General features: G+C 68.0%; 2 protein-coding genes across 2 annotated transcripts in view; both read right to left on the bottom strand.

Annotated features, from left to right (window-relative positions):
• Window positions 1-1,503, bottom strand: part of SLC22A12 (solute carrier family 22 member 12) — a 5,490-nt gene extending 3,987 nt beyond the window's left edge. The window contains 3 exon segments of the mRNA XM_084895712.1: window positions 482-521; window positions 524-584; window positions 1,064-1,503. Coding sequence (XP_084751838.1) covers window positions 482-521; window positions 524-584; window positions 1,064-1,465 — 503 coding nt within the window. The 5' untranslated portion in view covers window positions 1,466-1,503.
• Window positions 1,504-9,982: 8,479 nt separating this feature from the next.
• The window catches only part of SLC22A11 (solute carrier family 22 member 11), a gene marked incomplete at both ends in the record, with an annotated part of 15,746 nt that continues 4,882 nt past the window's right edge, over window positions 9,983-20,846 (bottom strand). Inside the window, 7 exon segments of the mRNA XM_084895710.1 lie at window positions 9,983-10,046; window positions 10,439-10,642; window positions 11,991-12,099; window positions 13,738-13,952; window positions 15,736-15,949; window positions 16,423-16,516; window positions 17,316-17,439. Coding sequence (XP_084751836.1) covers window positions 9,983-10,046; window positions 10,439-10,642; window positions 11,991-12,099; window positions 13,738-13,952; window positions 15,736-15,949; window positions 16,423-16,516; window positions 17,316-17,439 — 1,024 coding nt within the window.

The raw sequence follows: 20,846 nt of genomic DNA, 5'->3' as shown, positions 1-20,846 counted from the left end.
CTTTTAGAGAGAGAGAGGGGAAGGCAGAGAGAAATATCGATGTGAGAGAGACACATCGATCGGCTGCCTCCTGCACAGGCTCCGACCAGGGCCCAGGCCGGAAGGAGCCTGCGACCAAGGTATGTGCCCGTGACCGGAATCGAACCCGGGACCCTTCGGTCCACAGGCCGACTCTCTATCCACTGAGCCACACCAGCCGGGGCCGGAGCCAGGCTCTTCGCCCGTGGAGGCTCCTGGGCATCGGTGGGCACGATGGTGCTGTCGGGGGAGCGAGTTCCCGCCAGGGGGCGGCCAGGCGGCCGAAGGCGGGCGCCGAGCAGGTGTGAGCGTGATGTCTGATGAGCACGGCCGCCCGCAGCCCCCGGAGCCCGGGAAACCGCGGCCCGGAGGGTGAGCCTGCGCACAGCCAGCTGGTGCAGGAGGGGCCCACAGCGGGCGTCCGGACGAGGGCGCAGCCCCGGGGGGCAAGGGGGGTTCGCACCTGTCGGAGGCCTGGCCGGTCACTGCGGCTCCCACCAGACGCCCGCCAGGAGATGGACTGGGGCCATGGGCTTCAGGGCCTGCGAGTCACACACCAGGTCCCACTGCGGGGAGGGGAGGGGGCGGAGCTCAGGAAGTGGGAAGCCCGGGGGGGGGGGGGGCTCTAGGGGAGCAGGGGTGGGGGCAGCCTGAGGCCCCGAGGGCTGTGGGCGGGGCCCGTGGGACAGCCAGGCTGTCACTGCTTGCCTCTGCCTCCCCTGGGGCCCGGCCTCTCTGCCTCCTCTCCCGCCCTCCCTCCCCCTTCCCTCCGGTTCTTTACAAAGAGCCCCTTCCCCCCGGCTGTGGGCCACCCCCCACGCCGGATCTGCCCGCGCCCCTGGCGGTCACCCCTGAGCTTCATGGTCGTCCCTGAGCCCGCTGGCAGGCCGCTGATGAGAGGTGCCATCCGTGTCACCTGCTGCCCCTGCCAGGGCCTGGCGGGCGGTCTCCTGGCACCGGGCCCCGGGGCTGGCTGGCAGAGGCGCTCCGGGCGGCGGCTGCGAGCAGTGTCTCTGCCGCTGAGGGCTGGGCCGGGGGCGCTCACCTCGGCCACGATGGTGGAGGAGAAGGTGCTGCGGTCGTACACCCAGCCGTCCAGGCACGGCTCCGTGGCCGCCTCGCTCCCGTTGGCGGCCGTGGCGTTGGGCGCCAGGAGCTGCCACTGGGGGCGGCGGAAGCGGCGGCAGGGGTGGGGCCCGGGGCCGGGGCCGGGCGGGATGGCCGCGGCCAGCAGGGCGTCGGGGCCGGGGGCGCCGGGCGCGCCCGCCCGCGCGGTGCTGTTGTCCAGCAGCGGCACCCAGCAGCGGTGCGCGGGCACGGCCGCCGAGAAGTTCTCCAGCACGTTCTGCGCGGTCAGCCACATGATGGGCACGGCCAACGCCACGGCCTGCAGCAGCTGCAGGCGGCCCAGGCTGCCCACGCGCTCCAGGAGCTCCGCGAAGGCCATGGCGCTGCCCGGGGCCCGGGGCCGGCTCAGGGCCGGGGCGGCCGGCGGCGGGCAGGGAGGGCCTCTCCCCGGCGGCAGCCCCCCCGCCGGCGGGCCGGCAGCTGTTGCTCCGGCGGCTCCGCCGCTGGCACCTCCTCGGCCGGTGAACTTGAGCCGGCGGTCACCCGGCTGGAACGGAGCGGGAAGAGGGTCAGCGATCGTTCCCCGTCAAAGTTTAACCCGGCGTGAGGGCGCCTGCCGGCCGGGCCCTGCGGGTGTGGGCTGGGCTCTGCCCGGTCTGCAGCCGCCCCTCGCACCCGGTCTGCCTCACTGGATCCTCCTGACCGTGGGCTGGCCTGAGCCTGAGTGCATCCGTGCACCGAGGACCTGTGTGTGCGCAGGTGTGTGCGTGTGTGCACGAGTGTGCGCGCACGTGTGTGTTTGTACCGCGTGTGCACATGTGCTTTTGTGTGTGTGTGTGTGTGTGTGTGTGTGTCCCGGCCTCGTGAACATCTCCCGCCAAAGCTGAGCCCCCTTTCTCCTGCTGCCCCCACCCCCATTGCAGCGCCCACGCCGCCTCCTGTGCAGGGGCCGCCCTGCCCCTCGTCCTTCCACGCCCCCCACGCTCTGGGCCGGGGAGTCCTGGGCCGGCCACAGGGCCCCGGACAGGCCGCCCGCTCCCCGGCCCGGCGGCCTCCTCCTTGGCCTCCTGCCTCCCCTGAGCCGGCACAGCGGGTTCTCACACGCGGACCCATGGATGCCGCTCACGTCCACGCCCCCTGCGGTGCCCGGAGCCCGGCCGTGCGGCCTCACCGAGGCCCCGCTCACCTGCCGCTCAGTGTCTCCTCCGCCTGCTTCCCACACTCAGAGGCCTCGCCCCGGCCGAACACCCAAACACACAAACCGAACCGCGCTGCGTCTGGGCCCCCGCCGGCCAGTCCTCGGTGCAGTTCCCATGTCTGGCCGGGGCTTAGGGGAAGCAGGTGGGTGTGGGGGGCGGCCCCGAGGCTCAGGGGCCTGCGCGCTGGCTGAGCTCAGGCTGCTGCTCGGCCCTTCGGCTGAGACTCTGACTCCCCAGCGATGGGCCTTGTCCTCCCAGAATGTATGCTTCTCGCTTAGAAATGACGATGGGCTCTTCCTGGACCGCGTGCGAGCCTCTAACCCCCGCCGGCTGCGGGCTGTGATCGCCCTGGGCCTCCCGGAGGGTCCAGCGCTCTCCCGCGTTCATTCGCCGAGAACATCGCTGAGCTCCTGGCCGGGCTCCGGGAATGCAGGCCCGGACAGAATGAGGCGCCTGCGGGCGGAGGAAGGGCCGCTCCAGGCGGAGGCCTCTCTGCGGACCAGGCCCAGGATGCCTGGGGTGGGGGAGTATTCCGAGCTCAGGGAGGAGCACGTGCAAAGGTCCTGGGGCGGGCACGGGCCTCAGGGAGCCGTCCAGGGGCCGTGTGGCCGGAGTGAGTGAGCATGAGAGAGAGTAGGACGGGGCCAGGCAGAGCCGGTACGGGGCAGAGACATAGAGATCTCACAGGGCTGTGGGGCAGGAAACGCGGGTTTTAGGGCGACCCCCGGCTGCTGTGTGGAGAACACGCTGAAAGAGGGTCCCGGAGGCGGAGTGCGTCCGTGAGGGACGAGGGGATCGGGGCTGGCAGAGGGCTGCCCCGGGCGCACTGACTGGCTGCGCGGGATGTGAGGCTGAGGGGAGAGCGTGGCCTGGGCGGGCGGGTGCAGGGGCGTTACTGATGCCGGACAGGGTGGGGGACAGCACGGTCCAGGGCGGGGACCTGGCCGGCTGTCAGCTCCCGGGCGGTGGTCGGCAGCGAGCTGGTGTTCGGAGGGAGGAGACGGAGGGCCTGTCGAGTCCGGGACCGGGCGAGCTCCGAGGTCGGAGGCTGAGGCCTGGAGTCCAGGCTCAGAGGGTCAGCCACGCCCGCGGGCAGGAGCCGGCGGGGCCAGGACGGCGCTGAGGGCGTGGGCAGCGAGGCCGGAGCTGGCAGTGGGCGTGCTGGTGCCCGCGGCGGACATGCCGGGCCCCCAGGGGCCAAAGGGCGTGGGTCCGGGAGACAGGCTGCAGACGCCTCCCTGAGGGACGGGGAGCGGGGCCCGGAGCGGGACGGGTGTGCGTTAACGAGGGGACCGCCAGCCGCCCTCACCCCCAGGGCCAGCCCCGGCCGTGGGGACCAGGGCGGTGAGGTCATTCCGAGCGGAGGAGGCGAGCTGCCCGGGGAGGCCAGCCTCTCCTTCTCCGGACCTGGCGCCGGGGCCTCCCCGGGCAGATGGCCATTCCTCCCTCCTCTTCCCCCCGCCTCCCTCCGTGTCCGTGGCGACGGCAGCTGCTCGGTCCGGGCCAGGCGGGGGGACGGCCGGGGAGGGAGGGCTGCCGGGCGGGGAGGGAGGGCTGCCGGGCGGGAGGGAGGGCTGCCGGGCGGGGAGGGAGGGCTGCCGGGCGGGAGGGAGGGCTGCCGGGGGGAGGGAGGGCTGCCGGGCGGGGAGGGAGGGCTGCCGGGGGGAGGGAGGGCTGCCGGGCGGGGAGGGAGGGCTGCCGGGGGGGGAGGGAGGGCTGCCGGGCGGGGAGGGAGGGCTGCCAGCGGGGAGGGATGGCTGCCGGGCGGGGAGGGAGGGCTGCCGGGGGGAGGGAGGGCTGCCGGGCGGGGAGGGAGGGCTGCCAGCGGGGAGGGAGGGCTGCCAGCGGGGAGGGAGGGCTGCCAGCGGGGAGGGAGGGCTGCCAGCGGGGAGGGAGGGCTGCCGGTGACTCAAGCAGCCCTGGGGCCATCGGAGCAGGTGGAGTCCAGGTGGCCGGCCGGAGGCTGCGGCAGCCACGGCCCCCTTCGTTCGCTCAGGACTCGGGGGTCCCCAGACCCTGGACTCTGTTAATGTCCTCACTTCACACCAGAGGGCCAGAGAAGGTGCAGACCTCTGAGAACTGTGTCTTTTCTTCTTCTTTTTTAAAAAAAATATATATTTTATAGATTTTTTTACAGAGAGGAAGAGAGAGGGATAGAGGGTTAGAAACATCGATGAGAGAGAATCATCGATCAGCTGCCTCCTGCACACCCCCTACTGGGGATGTGCCCGCAACCAAGGTACGTGCCCTTGACTGGAATCGAACCCGGGACCCTTCAGTCCCGCAGGCCGACGCTCTGTCCACTGAGCCAAACCGGTTTTGGCAGAACTATGTCTTCTTATCATGAAACACACTGCCAAGCGGGGCTACGGCGCCCATTTTACAGACGAGGAAATCGAGGCTCCAGGAGCCTCCTGCCTCTCCCGGCCTGCCCGGGCGCCGCTCTCACACAGGCCCCCTGTGAGCACAGACCAGGCGCGGCAGCTGCACCCCGGGACCCCCAGGGGGAAGGGCCACGGCTGAGCCCCCATCTCCGCGGGCGGAGCTCTGAGGGGGCGGAGCCTGAGAGGCTGCTCTGAAGGCACCTGCCCGCCCCCAGCTGTCCCGCTCCGCCTCCCATGCCCCCCCCCCTCCCCTGTGCTGCAGAGACAGCGCCCGGTGCGAGCCCTCTCCGCCTCAGACCCTGCTGCCTCCTCCCGGGGCCCGGCCCCACAGAGCACTGGGGGGGTGAGTGTGTCCCGGGCCCAGGCTGGGGGTGAGGGCAGGGCAGGGCCGGGCTGGGCGGGTGTGTCCGTGCCTTTAATTGGCCGGTGGGAGCTGCTGCCGCCCCGGCCACAGCCGCTCGCTGTTCACTCATCCCGGCTCCCGGAGCCCCCGCCCGGCGCCTCTGGCCCCGAACAGCCTCCGCTAAGGAGGTCAAGGAGACCGGGGCGCTGGGCGGCCGCCGGCTCCTTCCTCCGAGTGCCCGGGCCGCCCGCACGCCTGGCCGCCTCCACCGCCGGGACTTCGCTCTCCTCGTGTCAACGCGATTCCTCGCGTTAAAATTCAACCGCGATGCTCGCCGCCGGTGAACCAGGCGCGTCCGAACTCAGCTGCCCCCGCGCCGGGTGAGGGCTTCCCGCAGCGGACGGCGGCCAGCTGGCGCCTGTTAGCCTTTTAACAAGGCGGGATGCAGGTGCTGCCCGCCCGGCCCTGCCTCTCCCTGGAGCTGTGCCCTGCCCAGCGGCTGGGCCGCGTCCAGGCTGGGCCTTTTAGCTGACAAACAGCTTGCCATCCCACTGTTCACTCCCGGTGGGCACGGGGCCGGCTCTGGGCAGGGCACTGCGCCTTGCCACCATCCCTCTCCCTCCGTGTCTCTCTTTTTATCTTTATTGCGATCAGAGAGGAAGGGAAAGGGGAGAGAGAAGCATCCATGATGAGAGAGATCCATCGATCAGCTGCCTCCTGCACGTCCCACACTGGGCCTGAGCTGCAGTCTGGGGCTGTGCCCTGACCTGGAACCCACTGGAACCTTCTGGTCTATAAGCCGAAGCTCACCCCCGAGCCCGCCCGCGGGTGTGGTGGCTTTAACGAACGTTCTTCTTTTCTGAGCACGAAGGCCTGGAGGGTGGGGAGCAGGGCTCTGGGTCCGGTCTGGGCGGAGGGTGCCGGGGGCCTCCCGGCTCCTGGGAGGACCCTGTCCCCGCCGTCTGTCTGCCACGGGGCCTGTGATCATCCTGTGTTTCTGTCCTGGATGCCCCTGTACCCTGGATGCAGCCCCACCTTCATTTATACAGACACACATGCATGCACGCACACAGGTGCACACACACAGAGATGCACACACAGGTGTACACACAGGTGCACGCACAGAGATGCACACACATGCACACACATGCACACACGCACCGTTTGCCTAAGTCCTCGAGGCTGGAGGAGACAAAGGGCACGTTTGCTCACAGCCCCGAGGACCTCCCTGCCTGCATGGGCTGCACAGTCCTACCTGCTGGCCGCCTTCGGCCTATGGGTCAGCCGGCAGCCTCCTCCCCACCCTCTCTCTCCTCTGTTTCCCCACCAGAGAGGTCTGCTCTTCTGTCCCTTCTGCTGCTCTTTCTTCTGCAAAAAAAACAGGTGTCCTCAGGGTCTCACCTTCCCCCGTGGCCTTGCCAAGGGGTTCTCCTGAGCCACGAAGGCTGTATCTCTGACAGGAAGTCCGTTCTCAGCTCTCAGAGTTGTACGTGCTACACGTGACGGGCTGGAAAGGCACGGGCTCCATTAGGCCCCTCCTCCGGGGCCCCGCCACCCGCTGAGCCTGGTGAGACCTGAGTGCTCCCCCGCTCAGTGCCAGGCCCAGGACCCCAGGGTGGTGTCACCCGGCACGCTGGGCTGGCATTTGACTAGGGCTGCACTGAATCCATCAATTCCTATGCGGGAAAATGACATCTTGGCAATAGCCTTCCAATCCATGAACATGGCATCTCTCTCCATTTATTTAGGTCTTCTTTTTAACTTTTCAGCAATGTTTCATCGTTTTTAGTGTATGTATGGATCTTGCCTTTCTGCCCCGTGCTGTTTAGTGGTATTTTCTGGTTATTACTAGCATACAGAAATACAATAGATTTTTGTATATCGACCTTGTATCCTGCAACCTTACTAAACTCCTTTATTATTTCGAGTAACATTTTAGTAGATTTTACCGGGCCAGTGGCGCAATGGATAATGCGTCCGACTACGGATCAGAACCTTTCAGTAGATTTTTAAGTATTTTCTAACATTACAACATCTGCCAATAGAGACCGTTTGGTCTTCCTTTCTAATCTGTGTGCCTTTTACTTATTTTTTTCTTGCCTTGATTGCACTGACTAGGACCAGTGTTGCACAGAGAGATAAAAGTGGACGTCCTAGACTCATAGATAACAGGGAAGCCCCAGGCCTCCGCCATCAGCACGTGCACCCCCGGGTTTCCCACAGGCGACCTCTCTCGGGCGGAGCCAGTGTCCCCAGTTTGCAGAATGCCCTCTGTAAGGACTAAATCAGGGGTCTTCAAACTACGGCCCACGGGCCACATGCGGCCCACAGAGGAGTCTGATCTGGCCCGCCAGGTTTTTTTGGGCAGTGAGCACAGCCGAGGTGTTACAGTAGGAATTAGTAGTTCATATAGTCCGGCCCTCCAGCTCTCTGAGGGACTGTGATCTGGCCCCCACTTTAAAAAGTTTGAGGACCCCTGGACTAAATGCTCTTCCTATTGGGACGATCCCATGGCTTGTTAACAATTATGTTTGTTTACCTTGATTTTTGAATATTAAACCAACTCCGAATTCCTGGGACAGACTCCACTTGGTCATGATGTGTTGCCCTTCTAAATATTATATTGTTGGATTCAATTTCCTAAATATTTATTAAGAATTTGTGTGTCTGTGTTTGCAAGTGATATTGACTTGTAGTTTACTTTTCTTACTAGAGGCCCAGTGCATGAATGTGTGCGCAGGTGAGGTCCGGCCGGCCTGCCCCGATGGGGCCCATCGGACTGGGCCAGTGGGGGTGGGGGGAGGTGGGGGGTTGGCCAGCCACAGTGCATGTCATAGCGCCTGGTCCTTCGGTCATCCCAGCATTTCGGCTGCTTGGCTTTTATAAACATAGATGTGTGTGTTTTCTGATTTTGATATCAGAGTAATGCTGCCCTCACAGTATGAATTTAGAGGTGTTCTTTTTCGATTTTACGGAGGATTTTGAGTAGAACTGGTAGTATTTCTTGCTTAAATGTTTGGCAGAATTAACCAGTGAAACCGTTAACCAAAAAGACCTGGGATTTTCTCTGTGGGAAGCGTTAAGCCATAAGTTCACTTTCTTTAATAGATGCAGGTCTAACTTTGTTATCTATCTCTTCCTGAGTGAGCTTTGGTCGTTTGTCTCCTTCAAGAAATGTGTCGATTTCATCTAAGTTGTCTAATCTATATTACATAAAAACCCAGCAACCGTAGACTGTAACACCGGTCACTATGACACCCACAGTGGCCAGTGAACCGGCCTGACCAGGGCGTGGGGCCAATCGGCCAACCTCGCAGCCCCTCCTGCTGCCGGCCTGCTCTGACCGGACTCTCCCCCGGATCAAGAGCGGGGTGAGCTGGCCAAACCCCACCTCCCTTCCCCCTGGCCAACCCGCCCCCGATCAGCCCGCCCTCCACGATAGGCCCCCAGCCCCCAGCTGGCCTGCCCCTGATTGCACCCCCCCACCCCAATAGGGGCAGAGCTGGCCGGCCCACCTCCTGTAGCTCCTCCCCCCAGCTGGCCATGCCCCCAATGGGCCCCCACCACCCTGATTGGCCTGCAGCCATCCCCGTAGCCAGCCTCACCCCTGATTGCCACCCCACCTCAATAGGGGGCGGGACCAGGCAGCCAACCACCATGGCCCCTCCCCCAGGTCACTGGCCCCCAATTGACCCCCCACCCCAATTGGGGGTGGGCTGGCCAGCCAACCTCCTGCCATCTTCTCCTCCCGACAGGCCAGCCCCAATCCTCCCTGACTGGGGCCGAGCTGGCCAGACCCCACCTGAGCACAAATTCGTGCACTGGGCCTCTAGGCTGGTAATAAAATATTGCTCATACTCTTCCCTTATCATGTCAATGTCTGTAGGATTTGTAGTGATGCTTCCTCTTTCATTTCTGATATTGGTAATGTGTATCTTTCTTCTTTTCCAAATCAGTGATTAGAGGTGATAGATTTGGTTCTATTTCTTGAGTTTGTACTATTTATTTCCTGTCTCTGACTTAGTTTAGGTGTAATTTGCTTTTTTCCCTCATGTATTAGAGACTTTCTTCCTTTTGAATGTAGGCAGTTAATGATATAAATTTTACTCTACTCCCTGCTTTAACTTCATCCTACAATTTTTGATATGTCATTTAAAATTTTAAAACAGTTCAAAATATTTTCTAACTTCCTTCGTGACGCTTTCTCTGACCTGTGGGTCATTTAGAAATGTGCTGCTTAGTTTGAGGAGATTTTTAGATTTCTCTCTGCTACTGGTGTCTAGTGTAATTCCATGATGATCCACGAACAGACGACGTGTCAGCTAAGTCACTCGGAATTATTGCGTGTGACGGGAGCCTGGGGAGGCGTGATTGTGGCACAGGCACAGAGGGTTCTGGGCAGACAGGGGATGACTGGAGTGGGTCTGATCGCTCCGAGTGCAGCCAGGTGACAGGGAGCGCGGGAACGCCCGGACGGGGCCTGGGGCCCGAGGCTCCCCTCGTTGGCCAGGGAGAGCGGACAGTGTGGGCAGAGCCCGCTCTCGGGAAGCTCCTGTCGATAACGGGGCAGAGGGTGCAGGTGGGAAGCAGCTCGGTGTCCGGAGGGCCCTGGGCTGGGAGCCGGCCGGGGTTCACCCTGTCACCCCATCGCTCTGGGCTGTCTCCTCGCCTCCCACGGAGGCGGTCAGTGCAATTTCCCGGCAGTTTCAGCGCCCGGGCCGCGGCCGCACAGGGGGGTCTGTGCGGGAATTAATCGCGTGCTCTGTGACATCGGGGACCCGGGAGGCTCTCGGAGGCCTGGCCTCCAGGCTGCCGATCGGCTGCCCCTCTGAGGGGAGACAGGCCCTCCGTGTGCGTCTCTGGCCACGGGCTCGGACGGCGGGCAGGCCCTCCCTGTGCGTCTCTGGCCACGGGCTCGGACGGCGGGCAGGCCCTCCGTGTGTCTCTGGCCACGGGCTCGGACGGCGGCTCTAGAACCAGGTGCTTTCGGTGACGACCGCCTCCCGCCGGGCGCCCCCGGCCGCCGCCGGCCCCCTGGAAGGACCAAGAGAGGCCTGAGGGGGCTGCCCTAAGGGAGAGGGGCCTCTGACTGCCCCGCCCCGGAGCACGGCCGTAGCCGGTGCCTCAACACAGTGGCACGGCCGAGCAAACCAGTGCCTGCGCCTGCGTCCCGGCCAGGCACCGGCAGGTCCCACCGCCCCCGCCCCGGCCTCCCAGCCTCCCGGCCTCCACAGTCTCCACTCCAGGGGTCAGGGGTCACTCCGGGGGCAGGGGTCACTCTTGGGTCAGGGGTCACTCTGGGGGCAGGGGTCACTCTGGGGGCAGGGGTCACTCCCGGGTCAGGGGTCACTCCCAGGTCAGGGGTCACTCTGGGGGCAGGGGTCACTCCCGGGTCAGGGGTCACTCCAGGGGCAGGGGGCACTCACTGGCTCTCCAGGTCCTGGATGGTGTCAGGGAGGGGCAGGCCCTGAGTCTCCGGGAGGAAGGGGAGGACAAGGCTGGATGCGATGAGGACGGCCGCGTAGGTGAGGGGGGGCAGCAGCGGCAGGGCCTGGCGGGCCATCATGACCAGGGGGCTTACCACCGTGCCCAGCCGCCCCGCCGACTGCAGGAGGCCGTCCGCCGTCATCCTGTGGGCAGAGGGTGGCCCGCCCGTCAGCGGGCACTCCAGAGGGGCGGCACCGAAGGGGCATCTGGCCGGGTCAGGAGGTGCCAGGGGCGGAGAAGCTGGGCCAAGGGAGCTGCCCTCCTCAAGGTCTCCCTTACGTCACCTCCTCCATGGAGCCCACCAGCTTGTCCCCTCCAGGGCCTCTGCCTCCCTCCAGCTCCCCCGGGAGCCTGGGCCCACTCCGAGCTGCTCTCCGGGGCCGGGAGGCTGGCCCGGGCTCCTGCTGGGCCCGCGCGGCCGGCCTGCGCTTTCCATGTAATAACAACAAACTCAGCAACGCACATACACGAATGGAAGGATGGACAGGCGAGTGTGCGAGCGCCATGAGTGAGGGAACGGAGGGCCACTCCTGCCGTCCACCGAGGGAGTCCTCGGACTCGAGTCCTCAAGCCTCAGTTTACCCTCCTGCCCAAGGTGGGGTGGTCTCCCTTGAGACCACTGGTGTCCCGTGTCTGAGGATAACTCTGCGGGGGGGGGGGGGGGGGGGGGGAGAGCAGGGAGGGGCAGAGAGGAACAGAGAGGGGCAGGGAGGGGCAGGGAGGGGCAGGGAGGGGCAGAGATGGGCAGGGAGGGGCAGGAAGGACAGAGAGGGGCAGGGAGGGGCAAGGGGCAGGGAGGGACAGGAGGGGCAGGGGAGGGGCAGGGAGAGGACAGAGAGGGGCAGGGAGGGGCAGGAAGGACAGAGAGGGGCAGGGAGGGGCAGGAAGGACAGAGATGGGGCAGGGAGGGGCAGGAAGGACAGAGATGGGCAGGGAGGGGCAGGGAAGGACAGAGAGGGGCAGGAAGGGGCAGGGAGGGGCAGGGAGGGGCAGGGAGGGGCAGAGAGGGGCGGGGAGGGACAGGGAGGGGCAGGGAGGGGCGGGGAGAAACAGGGAAGGACAGGGAGGGGCAGGGGAGGGACAGGGAGGGGCAGGGAGGGACAGAGAGGGGCAGGGAGGGGCAGAAAGGGGCAGGGAGGGGCAGGAGGAGAGGGAGGAGGGTCCCTCCTGAGCCAGGCAGCTCCTGGTGCCCTCACCAGGGCTGAGATTCTGCGGCTCCCAGTGGCTCCCAGCTCAGCCTGGAGGCGCCCGGGCCTCTGTGGCTCTGAGGCCGGCCGCCCGGGAGGGCTGCTCTGAGCCCGGCTGAGGGCGGCTTTGGGAGGAGGTCCTGGGCCTTGCGCTCAGCTCCGCGCTGGCAGCCAGTCCTCTGCCCTCTGCCCTCTGCCCTCTGCCCTCTGCCCTCTGCTGTGTCCCTGGACACCAGCCCTCCTCCCCCTCCCCGGGCCCTCTCAGGGGGCCCTTCCCCCCCTCCCCCGCCTGGCAGCCGCCTACCGCACGGTGGTCGGGAAGAGCTCGGCCTTGTAGACGTTGTAGCAGGTCATGCACAGGCCCAGGCAGCCCTTCCCCAGCACAGCGAAGGCGACACGCAGGGCCGCTCGGTCTGGGGAGAGAGGGGCTGGGGGAGGGGCGGTCTGGGGGGGAGATGGGGCTGGGGGAGGGGCGGTCTGGGGGGAGAGGGGCTGGGGAGGGCGGTCTGGGGGGAGATGGGCTGGGGGAGGGGCGGTCTGGGGGGAGATGGGCTGGGGGAGGGGCGGTCTGGGGGGGAGATGGGCTGGGGGAGGGGTGGTCTGGGGGGAGATGGGCTGGGGGAGGGGTGGTCTGGGGGGAGATGGGCTGGGGGAGGGGCGGTCTGGGGGGGGAGATGGGCTGGGGGAGGGGCGGTCTGGGGGGGAGATGGGCTGGGGGAGGGGTGGTCTGGGGGGAGATGGGCTGGGGGAGGGGCGGTCTGGGGGGGAGATGGGCTGGGGGAGGGGCGGTCTGGGGGGAGAGATGGGGCTGGGGGAGGGGTGGTCTGGGGGAGAGGGGCTGGGGGAGGGGCGGTCTGGGGGGAGATGGGCTGGGGGAGGGGCGGTCTGGGGGGAGATGGGCTGGGGGAGGGGCGGTCTGGGGGGGAGATGGGCTGGGGGAGGGGCGGTCTGGGGGGGAGATGGGGCTGGGGGAGGGGCGGTCTGGGGGGAGATGGGCTGGGGGAGGGGCGGTCTGGGGGGGAGATGGGCTGGGGGAGGGGCGGTCTGGGGGGGGAGATGGGCTGGGGGAGGGGTGGTCTGGGGGGAGATGGGCTGGGGGAGGGGCGGTCTGGGGGGGGAGATGGGCTGGGGGAGGGGTGGTCTGGGGGGAGATGGGCTGGGGGAGGGGCGGTCTGGGGGGGGAGATGGGCTGGGGGAGGGGTGGTCTGGGGGGAGATGGGCTGGGGAGGGGCGGTCTGGGGGGAGATGGGCTGGGGGAGGGGTGGTCTGGGGGAGATGGGCTGGGGGAGGGGCGGTCTGGGGGGAGATGGGCTGGGGGAGGGGCGGTCTGGGGGGGGAGATGGGCTGGGGGAGGGGCGGTCTGGGGGGGGAGATGGGCTGGGGGAGGGGTGGTCTGGGGGGAGATGGGCTGGGGGAGGGGCGGTCTGGGGGGAGATGGGCTGGGGGAGGGGTGGTCTGGGGGGAGATGGGGCTGGGGGAGGGGTGGTCTGGGGGGAGATGGGCTGGGGGAGGGGTGGTCTGGGGGGAGATGGGCTGCGGGAGGGGCGGTCTGGGCCGGGGGGAAGGGCAGGGGGAGGGGGACCAGGGGGCCGGGTGTGGGGGGCCAGGGTAGGGGTTCGGGGGTGTGGGGCCAGTGGAGAGGGGGCCGGGGGAGGGGCCGGGGGGATGGGGCTGGGGGAGGGGGACCGGGGGACCGGGGGTGGGGGGCTGGGGGAGGGGCCGGAGGGAGGGGGCAGGGGGAGGGGGACCGGGGGGCCGGGGGTGGGGGGCCGGGGTAGGGGTTCGGGGTGTGGGGCCGGTGGAGAGGGGGCGGGGGAGGGGCCGGATGGAGGGGGCCGGGGGAGGGGGACCTGGGGTCCGGGGGTGGGGGGCTGGGGGAGAGGCCGGAGGGAGGGGGCAGGGGGAGGGGGACCAGGGGGCCGGGGGTGGGGGGCTGGGGTAGGGGTCCGGGGGTGTGGGGCCGGTGGAGAGGGGGCCGAGGGGAGGGGACCGAGGGAGGGGGCCGGGGGAGGTTCTGTGCGGTGCCAGGGGGCAGGAGGACCCGGCCTCACCTGGGGGCAGCAGCACGTTGGCCAGGATGGAGAGCCCGGCGGCAGCCTGGGAGCCGGCCAGCAGCGCGCGGCGGCCGCAGGCCCGCAGCAGCAGGTCGTTGGAGGCGCGGCCCAGGAGGTCCAGGGCGCCGAAGAGCGCCTGCAGGAGGAAGATGTCCCCGCCCAGGTGCTGCAGGTCCAGCACCAGCCCGTAGTAGGCGAGCATGTAGGCGAAGCTGCGGGCCAAGCCAGAGGTCAGGGAGGCCCGCCGCCGCCGAGGGCCTGAGCCCCCCGCGGAGCCGGACCTGCCCCCGGGCCGGGCTGCCCCGGGGAAGGGCGGGGAGGCGTGGCCACCTCCATGCCAGGGTGGGGAGGGGCTGGGCGGCTCCCGGCCACCACCAGATGGCGGCTGACCGGCCGGTGGACAGGGCGCTGCGGTCAGCTGAGCTGCTCCCGGACGCGGCACACACACACGCACACAGACACGCACACACACGCAGACACGGGCTGGCACGGAGTCGCTGGTTAATGGCTACAGGAGAGGAGAGGGTGTCCCGGCCTGAGCTCTAACACCGGAGCCTGCGGGGCGGCCCGGGGCGCAGGGAAGCCTGGACGCAACAAAGACGGCCGGACGGTCCTTGCAGCACGTCAGGAAGAAGCGTGCGCACACCATGAGCATGTGACCCGGCACATGTCTGCCATGATAACCCAGACAACCACACGTGGGCAAACACAGCATCAAATAAACGCTTCAAAACCGTCAGTTTTATTTCAAGACTAGAGGCCCGGTGCATGAAATCTGTGCTCGGAGGGGTCCCTAGGCCTGGCCTGCGATCAGGGCCGATCTGTGGGGCAACCAGCAGGGTGATGGGGGGGGCCCTGAAGGCACCTCTTTGGTTGGCCTGGTGCCACCCACTCGCCGGCCCCGCCCCCTGCCACAGCGGCTCTGTGGGTTGGGGGCAGCTCCTGTGCTGAGCGTCTGCCCCCTGGTGGCCAGTAGCTGTCATAGCGACCGGTTGTTCCGTCACTTGGTCAATTTGCATATTAGGCTTTTATCATATGGGATGAGTCCCCATTGAGGCTGGCCCTCGCTCTCAACAAGCCCTCCTAGAAGTCACCTTAACTGCGATCGCCTTATTAAGGGGACATTTCTCGGTCCCCGGCGCCCCGGGGTGCCAAGCAGGGCCTCCTGGGGCTGCACATGGGCCTGGCAGGGGAGTCTGGGAGAGCACCCAGCTCGCCTGGGCTCACCCTCTCGTCGCCTCGGGAAGTTCTGCGCTCTGTGCGTGGGGTGTCAGAGCAGTGAGGAGGGGCCGGGCTCGCAGCCCGCGCGGGGAGCTGCTGGGGGAGCCCAGTGCTGACCAGCAGGGTCCGCTCCGGCCCCCGCGGGCCGGGCTCCCGCCTGGTGCTCTCAGCCTGGCCCGGCCTCCCCGGCTGGCCTCCTGCGGAGCTGCCTCCAGAGGACCACAGCCCCACACACCGCCTCTCTCCTGCCTCCGGGGGCCCCTCCCAGCCAGAAACGCACCCCAAAGAGGCCTGCAGGGGTCCCCACTCACAGCGCCCGCCCTCTGCAGCTCTGCGTCCGGGGGGGGGGGGGGAAGGAGGGGGCGGAGAGGGGGGAGGGAGGAGGCAGGAGGGAGGGGGCGGGAGGGAGGGGGCGGGGAGGGGGGCGCTGAGGGGGGAGGGAGGGGGCGCTGAGGGGGCAGGGAGGGGGCGCTGAGGGGAGGGGTGGGGAGGGAGGAGGGAGGGGGGCCGGGAGGGGGGAGGGAGGGGGCGCTGAGGGGAAGGGAGGGGGGAGGGAGGGGCGGGGAGGGGGGCCGGGAGGGGGCAGGGAGGGGCGCTGAGGGGAAGGGAGGGGGGAGGGAGGAGGGAGGGAGGGGGCGCTGAGGGGAAGGGAGGGGGGAGGGAGGAGGGAGGGAGGGGGCGCTGAGGGGAAGGGAGGGGGGCCGGGAGGAGGGAGGGAGGGGGCAGGGAGGGGTGGCGGGGAGGGGGGAGGGAGGGGGCGGGGAGGGGGCGTACTTGAGCACCAACAGGCAGCAGGTCCTCCGGCGGAGGACAGGCACTCGGAACAGGTCCAGCAGCGACCGGCGGGCCTTCGCCGAGGCCGCCTCCTCCTCCATGCAGGACCCCAGCACCTCCGGGGAGAAGGGGGGCACCCTGAGGACGGGGCGGCGGCCCAGCCCACCAGGCCCGGGGTGTCCGGGTGACGGGAGCCTGGCCCTGACTGTGGGGCCTGGAGAGCCGGGGGGGGGGACAGGCAGGGCCCCCCCACACGAAGCACGGGGCGTGTGTGCCGCTCCGGCCCTCAGGCTGCAGGCTGAGGCTGCTTGGGCACAAAGCCCACCGTCCCCTCGTTCACCGAGGCTGGCATCAGGGCGTGCCAGCCACACGGGCTCCCTGCGCCCCCAGTGCCCATCCAGCCTCCCCCTGCGCCTCTGAGCCTGCCTGCCCTGTGCTCAGGCCTGCTCTGCGCCAGCTGCCTCCTCCCGGAAGCCTTCCCTGATCCCCCCAGGGCATGCTGCCTCCCTAATCTCTGGCCGCACGTCCCCCACACCGGCTTCCCGGAGCCCGCTGCCTCCAAATAGAACGTCCTGCCTCCCAGACACGGAGAAGCCATGCGGTGAGCGTGCGGTGCCGGTGTGCGGGCTGAGGGTGAACGCTAAGGGGGCGGGGGCGGATCTGTGGTGATGATGGTTGTACTGTTACTGGTGGTGGTGGTGGTGGTGACGGTGATGATGGTGGCAAAGGTGATGGTGTTTGTAGAGATGCTGATGGTGATGTGGCGGTGATGAAGATGACGCTGAGCGTGTGGAGGTGATGGGGGTGATGGGGGTGATGGTGGAGTGTGGATGGCTGTGATGCTGTTGGTGATGGTGTTGATGTTAGTGCTGGTGTTATTATGGGTGGTAGTGATGGTAGTAGCATTTGAGTAGCAATGATGATAGTGGTGTGATGGTGGGTACAGTGGAGGTGGTGATAGTGGTGATGATGGAGATAACCATGGCGGTGATGAGAATGGTAATGATGGTGATGATGGTGGCAACAGTGGTGATGGAGGTGGTGGTGGTGGAGGAGGTGGTGGTGGAGGAGGTGGTGGAGGAGGTGGTGGTGATGGAGGTGGTGGTGGTGGAGGAGGTGGTGGTGGTGGAGGAGGTGGTGAAGGAGGTGGTGGTGGTGGAGGAGGTGGTGGTGGTGGAGGAGGTGGTGGAGGAGGTGGTGGTGGTGGAGGAGGTGGTGGTGCTAGAGGAGGTGGTGGAGGAGGTGGTGGTGATGGAGGAGGTGGTGGTGATGGAATTGGTGATGGTGGAGGAGGTGGTGGTGGAGGAGGTGGTGGTGATGGAGGTGGTGATGGTGGAGGAGGTGGTGGTGGAGGAGGTGGTGGTGATGGAGGTGGTGATGGTGGAGGAGGTGGTGGTGGAGGAGGTGGTGGTGATGGAGGCGGTGGTGGAGGAGGTGGTGGAAGAGGTGGTGGTGATGGAGGAGGTGGTGGTGATGGAGGCGGTGGTGTGGGTGATGGTAAGATGGTGGCAACACAGATAAGACATCGGAGGGGGCCCTTCTGCCACGTCCCACACTCGGGGTCACCACCGCAGCCTCACCTCCAAGGTCAGGGCCTTGCTGGCGTCCTCATGGCCGTTGATCCTGGCCACCTTCCGGAGCTCCTGGAGCGCGCGCCCCGGTTTGCCCTTGAGAATGAGCCACCGCGCCGACTCCGGCAGCCACCTGTGAGGGAGCCCACCTGTGAGGGGGCCCACCTGTGAGGGGGCCCACCTGTGAGGGGGCCCACCTGTGAGGGGGCCCACCTGTGAGGGGGCCCACCTGTGAGGGGGCCCAGCTGTGAGGGGGCCCAGCTGTGAGGGGGCCCAGCTATGAGGGAGGTGGTGCTGCTGGCCTTGGCTTCTTTCCAGCAGGCGGGCACTCCCCATCCAGGCGGGCACCCCCCAGCCCGGCGGGCACCCCCCAGACCGGCGGGCACTCCCCCAGCCCGGCGGGCACCCCCCAGACCGGCGGGCACCCCCCAGACCGGCGGGCACCCCCCAGCCGGGTGGGCACTCCCCCAGCCGGGCGGGCACTCCCCCAGCCGGGCGGGCACTCCCCAGCCGGGCGGGCACTCCCCAGCCGGGCGGGCACTCCCCCAGCCCGGCGGGCACCCCCCAGACCGGCGGGCACCCCCCAGCCAGGGCGTGAGGAGAAGGCTGGATTTCAGACGTGCCTGACGCCTGGCCACTCCCCCAGGCCCACTCCCCCTGGCGTCCTGGCTGCGCACCCTGCCCCCCGAGCAGTGGGCACGGCCAGCTCCTGGGCTGCTGGGCCTGGGTGACCCTGGGCCATTGCTCTCTTTGTTTTTCTGGGGCGTTTCCATGGCAGAAAGCATCCGCCATGCTGAACCTAGACACACACACACACACACCACATGTTTAACACGCCCGGCAGAGGAGAGGGGGCAATCTCCCAGCCGACAGGCCCTGGCCCCGCCTGCACCAGCCCGCCTGGTGCCATCCGCCCTGGCACTCAGCAGTGTGGCCTCAGGCAGGTCCTGGGCCCCTCCCTCTGGGCCTCAGGCCCTCGTGGGTGCTCCTGACAGCACCCAGGCCGCCCTCAGTGTGACGGGGCGGGGGGGGGGGTGCCGGGTTAGTGTAACTGCGGGCTGTCTTCCTCGGTGCCACGGGCCCTTACAACAGGACTCCGTGTGGCAGCGCCTGTGCTTACTGCTGTGGCCCAGGCCAAAGCCACGTCGCCACGGGCGGGGGACACGGGGGGGACACGGGCGGGGACACGGGGGGGGACACGGGGGGGACACGGGCGGGGACACGGGGGGACACGGGCGGGGACACGGGGGGGACACGGGCGGGGACACGGGGGGACACGGGCGGGGACACGGGCGGGGACACGGGGGGGACACGGGCGGGGACACGGGGGGGACACGGGGGGGACACGGGCGGGGGACACGGGGGGGACACGGGGGGACACGGGCGGGGGGCACAGGCGGGGACACGGGGGGGGACATGGGCGGGGACACGGGGGGGGACACGGGGGGGACACGGGCGGGGACACGGGGGGGACACGGGCGGGGACACGGGCGGGGACACGGGCGGGGACACGGGGGGGACACGGGCGGGGACACGGGCGGGGACACGGGGGGGACACGGGCGGGGACACGGGCGGGGACACGGGGGGGACACGGGGGGGACACGGGCGGGGACACGGGCGGGGACACGGGCGGGGACACGGGGGGGACACGGGCGGGGACACGGGGGGGGACACGGGCGGGGACACGGGGGGGACACGGGCGGGGACACGGGCGGGGACACGGGCGGGGACACGGGGGGACACGGGGGGGACACGGGCGGGGGACACGGGGGGGACACGGGGGGACACGGGCGGGGGGCACAGGTGGGGACACGGGGGGGGACATGGGCGGGGACACGGGGGGGGACACGGGGGGGACACGGGGGGGACACGGGCGGGGACACGGGGGGGACACGGGCGGGGACATGGGCGGGGACACGGGGGGGGACACGGGGGGGACATGGGCGGGGACACGGGCGGGGGACACGGGGGGGACACGGGGGGGACACGGGCGGGGACACGGGCGGGGACACGGGGGGGACACGGGGGGGACACGGGGGGGACACGGGCGGGGACACGGGCGGGGACACGGGGGGGACACGGGGGGGACACGGGCGGGGACACGGGGGGGACACGGGGGGGACACGGGCGGGGACACGGGCGGGGACACGGGGGGACACGGGCGGGGACACGGGCGGGGACACGGGCGGGGACATGGGCGGGGACACGGGCGGGGACACGGGCGGGGACACGGGGGGACACGGGCGGGGACACGGGGGGGACACGGGCGGGGGAGCGGGCGGGGACACGGGGGGGACACGGGCGGGGACACGGGTCGGGGGACACGGGCGGGGACACGGGGGGGACACGGGCGGGGACACGGGCGGGGGAGCGGGCAGGGGGACACGGGCGGGGACACGGGGGGGACACGGGGGGGACACGGGCGGGGACACGGGCGGGGACACGGGCGGGGACACGGGGGGGACACGGGGGGGACACGGGCGGGGACACGGGGGGGACACGGGCGGGGACACGGGCGGGACACGGGCGGGGGACACGGGGGGGACATGGGCGGGGACACGGGGGGGACACGGGCGGGGGAGCGGGCGGGGGGCGCAGTACCATCTGAGAAGGAGCCCTGAGGACGCGCTGCCCAGAGCTGACACCTGGGCCGGTGGCTCGGCGCGGACTCATGGCACCGAGGCCGTGGGCCTGAGCCTGTGCCTGTCCCTGCACCCCCCCCCCCGACCCCAGCAGGTGCTTCTGGCGGCACCAACGCTACAGTGCCGGTGACCTCCTCCCGCGTCTGACCGTCCCACCGACACGGACGGCCACAGGCACGACAGGTGATGTGTGAGTGTGTGTGTGTGTGTGTGTGTCAGAGTGTGTGTGTGTGAGTGTGAGTGTGTGAGAGTGTGTGTGTGAGTGTGTGTGTGTGTGAGAGTGTGTGTGTGTGTGTGTGAGTGTGTGAGAGTGTGTGTGTGAGTGTGTGTGTGTGTGTGTGAGAGTGTGTGTGTGTGTGTGTGAGTGTGTGAGAGTGTGTGTGTGAGTGTGTGTGTGTGTGTGTGAGAGTGTGTGTGTGTGTGTGTGAGTGTGTGAGAGTGTGTGTGTGAGTGTGTGTGTGTGTGTGTGTGTGAGAGTGTGTGTGTGTGAGAGTGTGTGTGTGAGTGTGTGTGTGAGAGTGTGTGTGTGAGTGTGTGTGTGTGTGTCAGAGTGTGTGTGTGTGAGTGTGAGTGTGTGAGAGTGTGTGTGTGTGTGTGTGTGTGTGAGTGTGTGTGTGTGTGTGTGAGAGTGTGTGTGTGTGAGAGTGTGTGTGTGAGTTGTGAGTGTGTGTGTGTGAGTGTGTGTGAGTGTGTGTGTGAGTGAGTGTGTGTGTGTGAGTGTGTGTGTGTGTGAGAGTGTGAGTGTGTGAGAGTGTGTGTGTGAGTGTGTCAGAGTGTGTGTGTGTGAGTGTGAGTGTGTGAGAGTGTGTGTGTGAGTGTGTGTGTGTGTGTGTGTGAGAGTGTGTGTGTGTGTGTGTGAGTGTGTGAGAGTGTGTGTGTGAGTGTGTGTGTGTGTGT

The sequence above is a fragment of the Pipistrellus hanaki genome (genome assembly GCF_964339955.1).
Source record: "Pipistrellus hanaki genome assembly, chromosome: 9".
In the NCBI taxonomy this organism is placed as follows: domain Eukaryota; kingdom Metazoa; phylum Chordata; class Mammalia; order Chiroptera; family Vespertilionidae; genus Pipistrellus; species Pipistrellus hanaki.
This window is presented reverse-complemented; position numbering and strand designations above follow the sequence as displayed.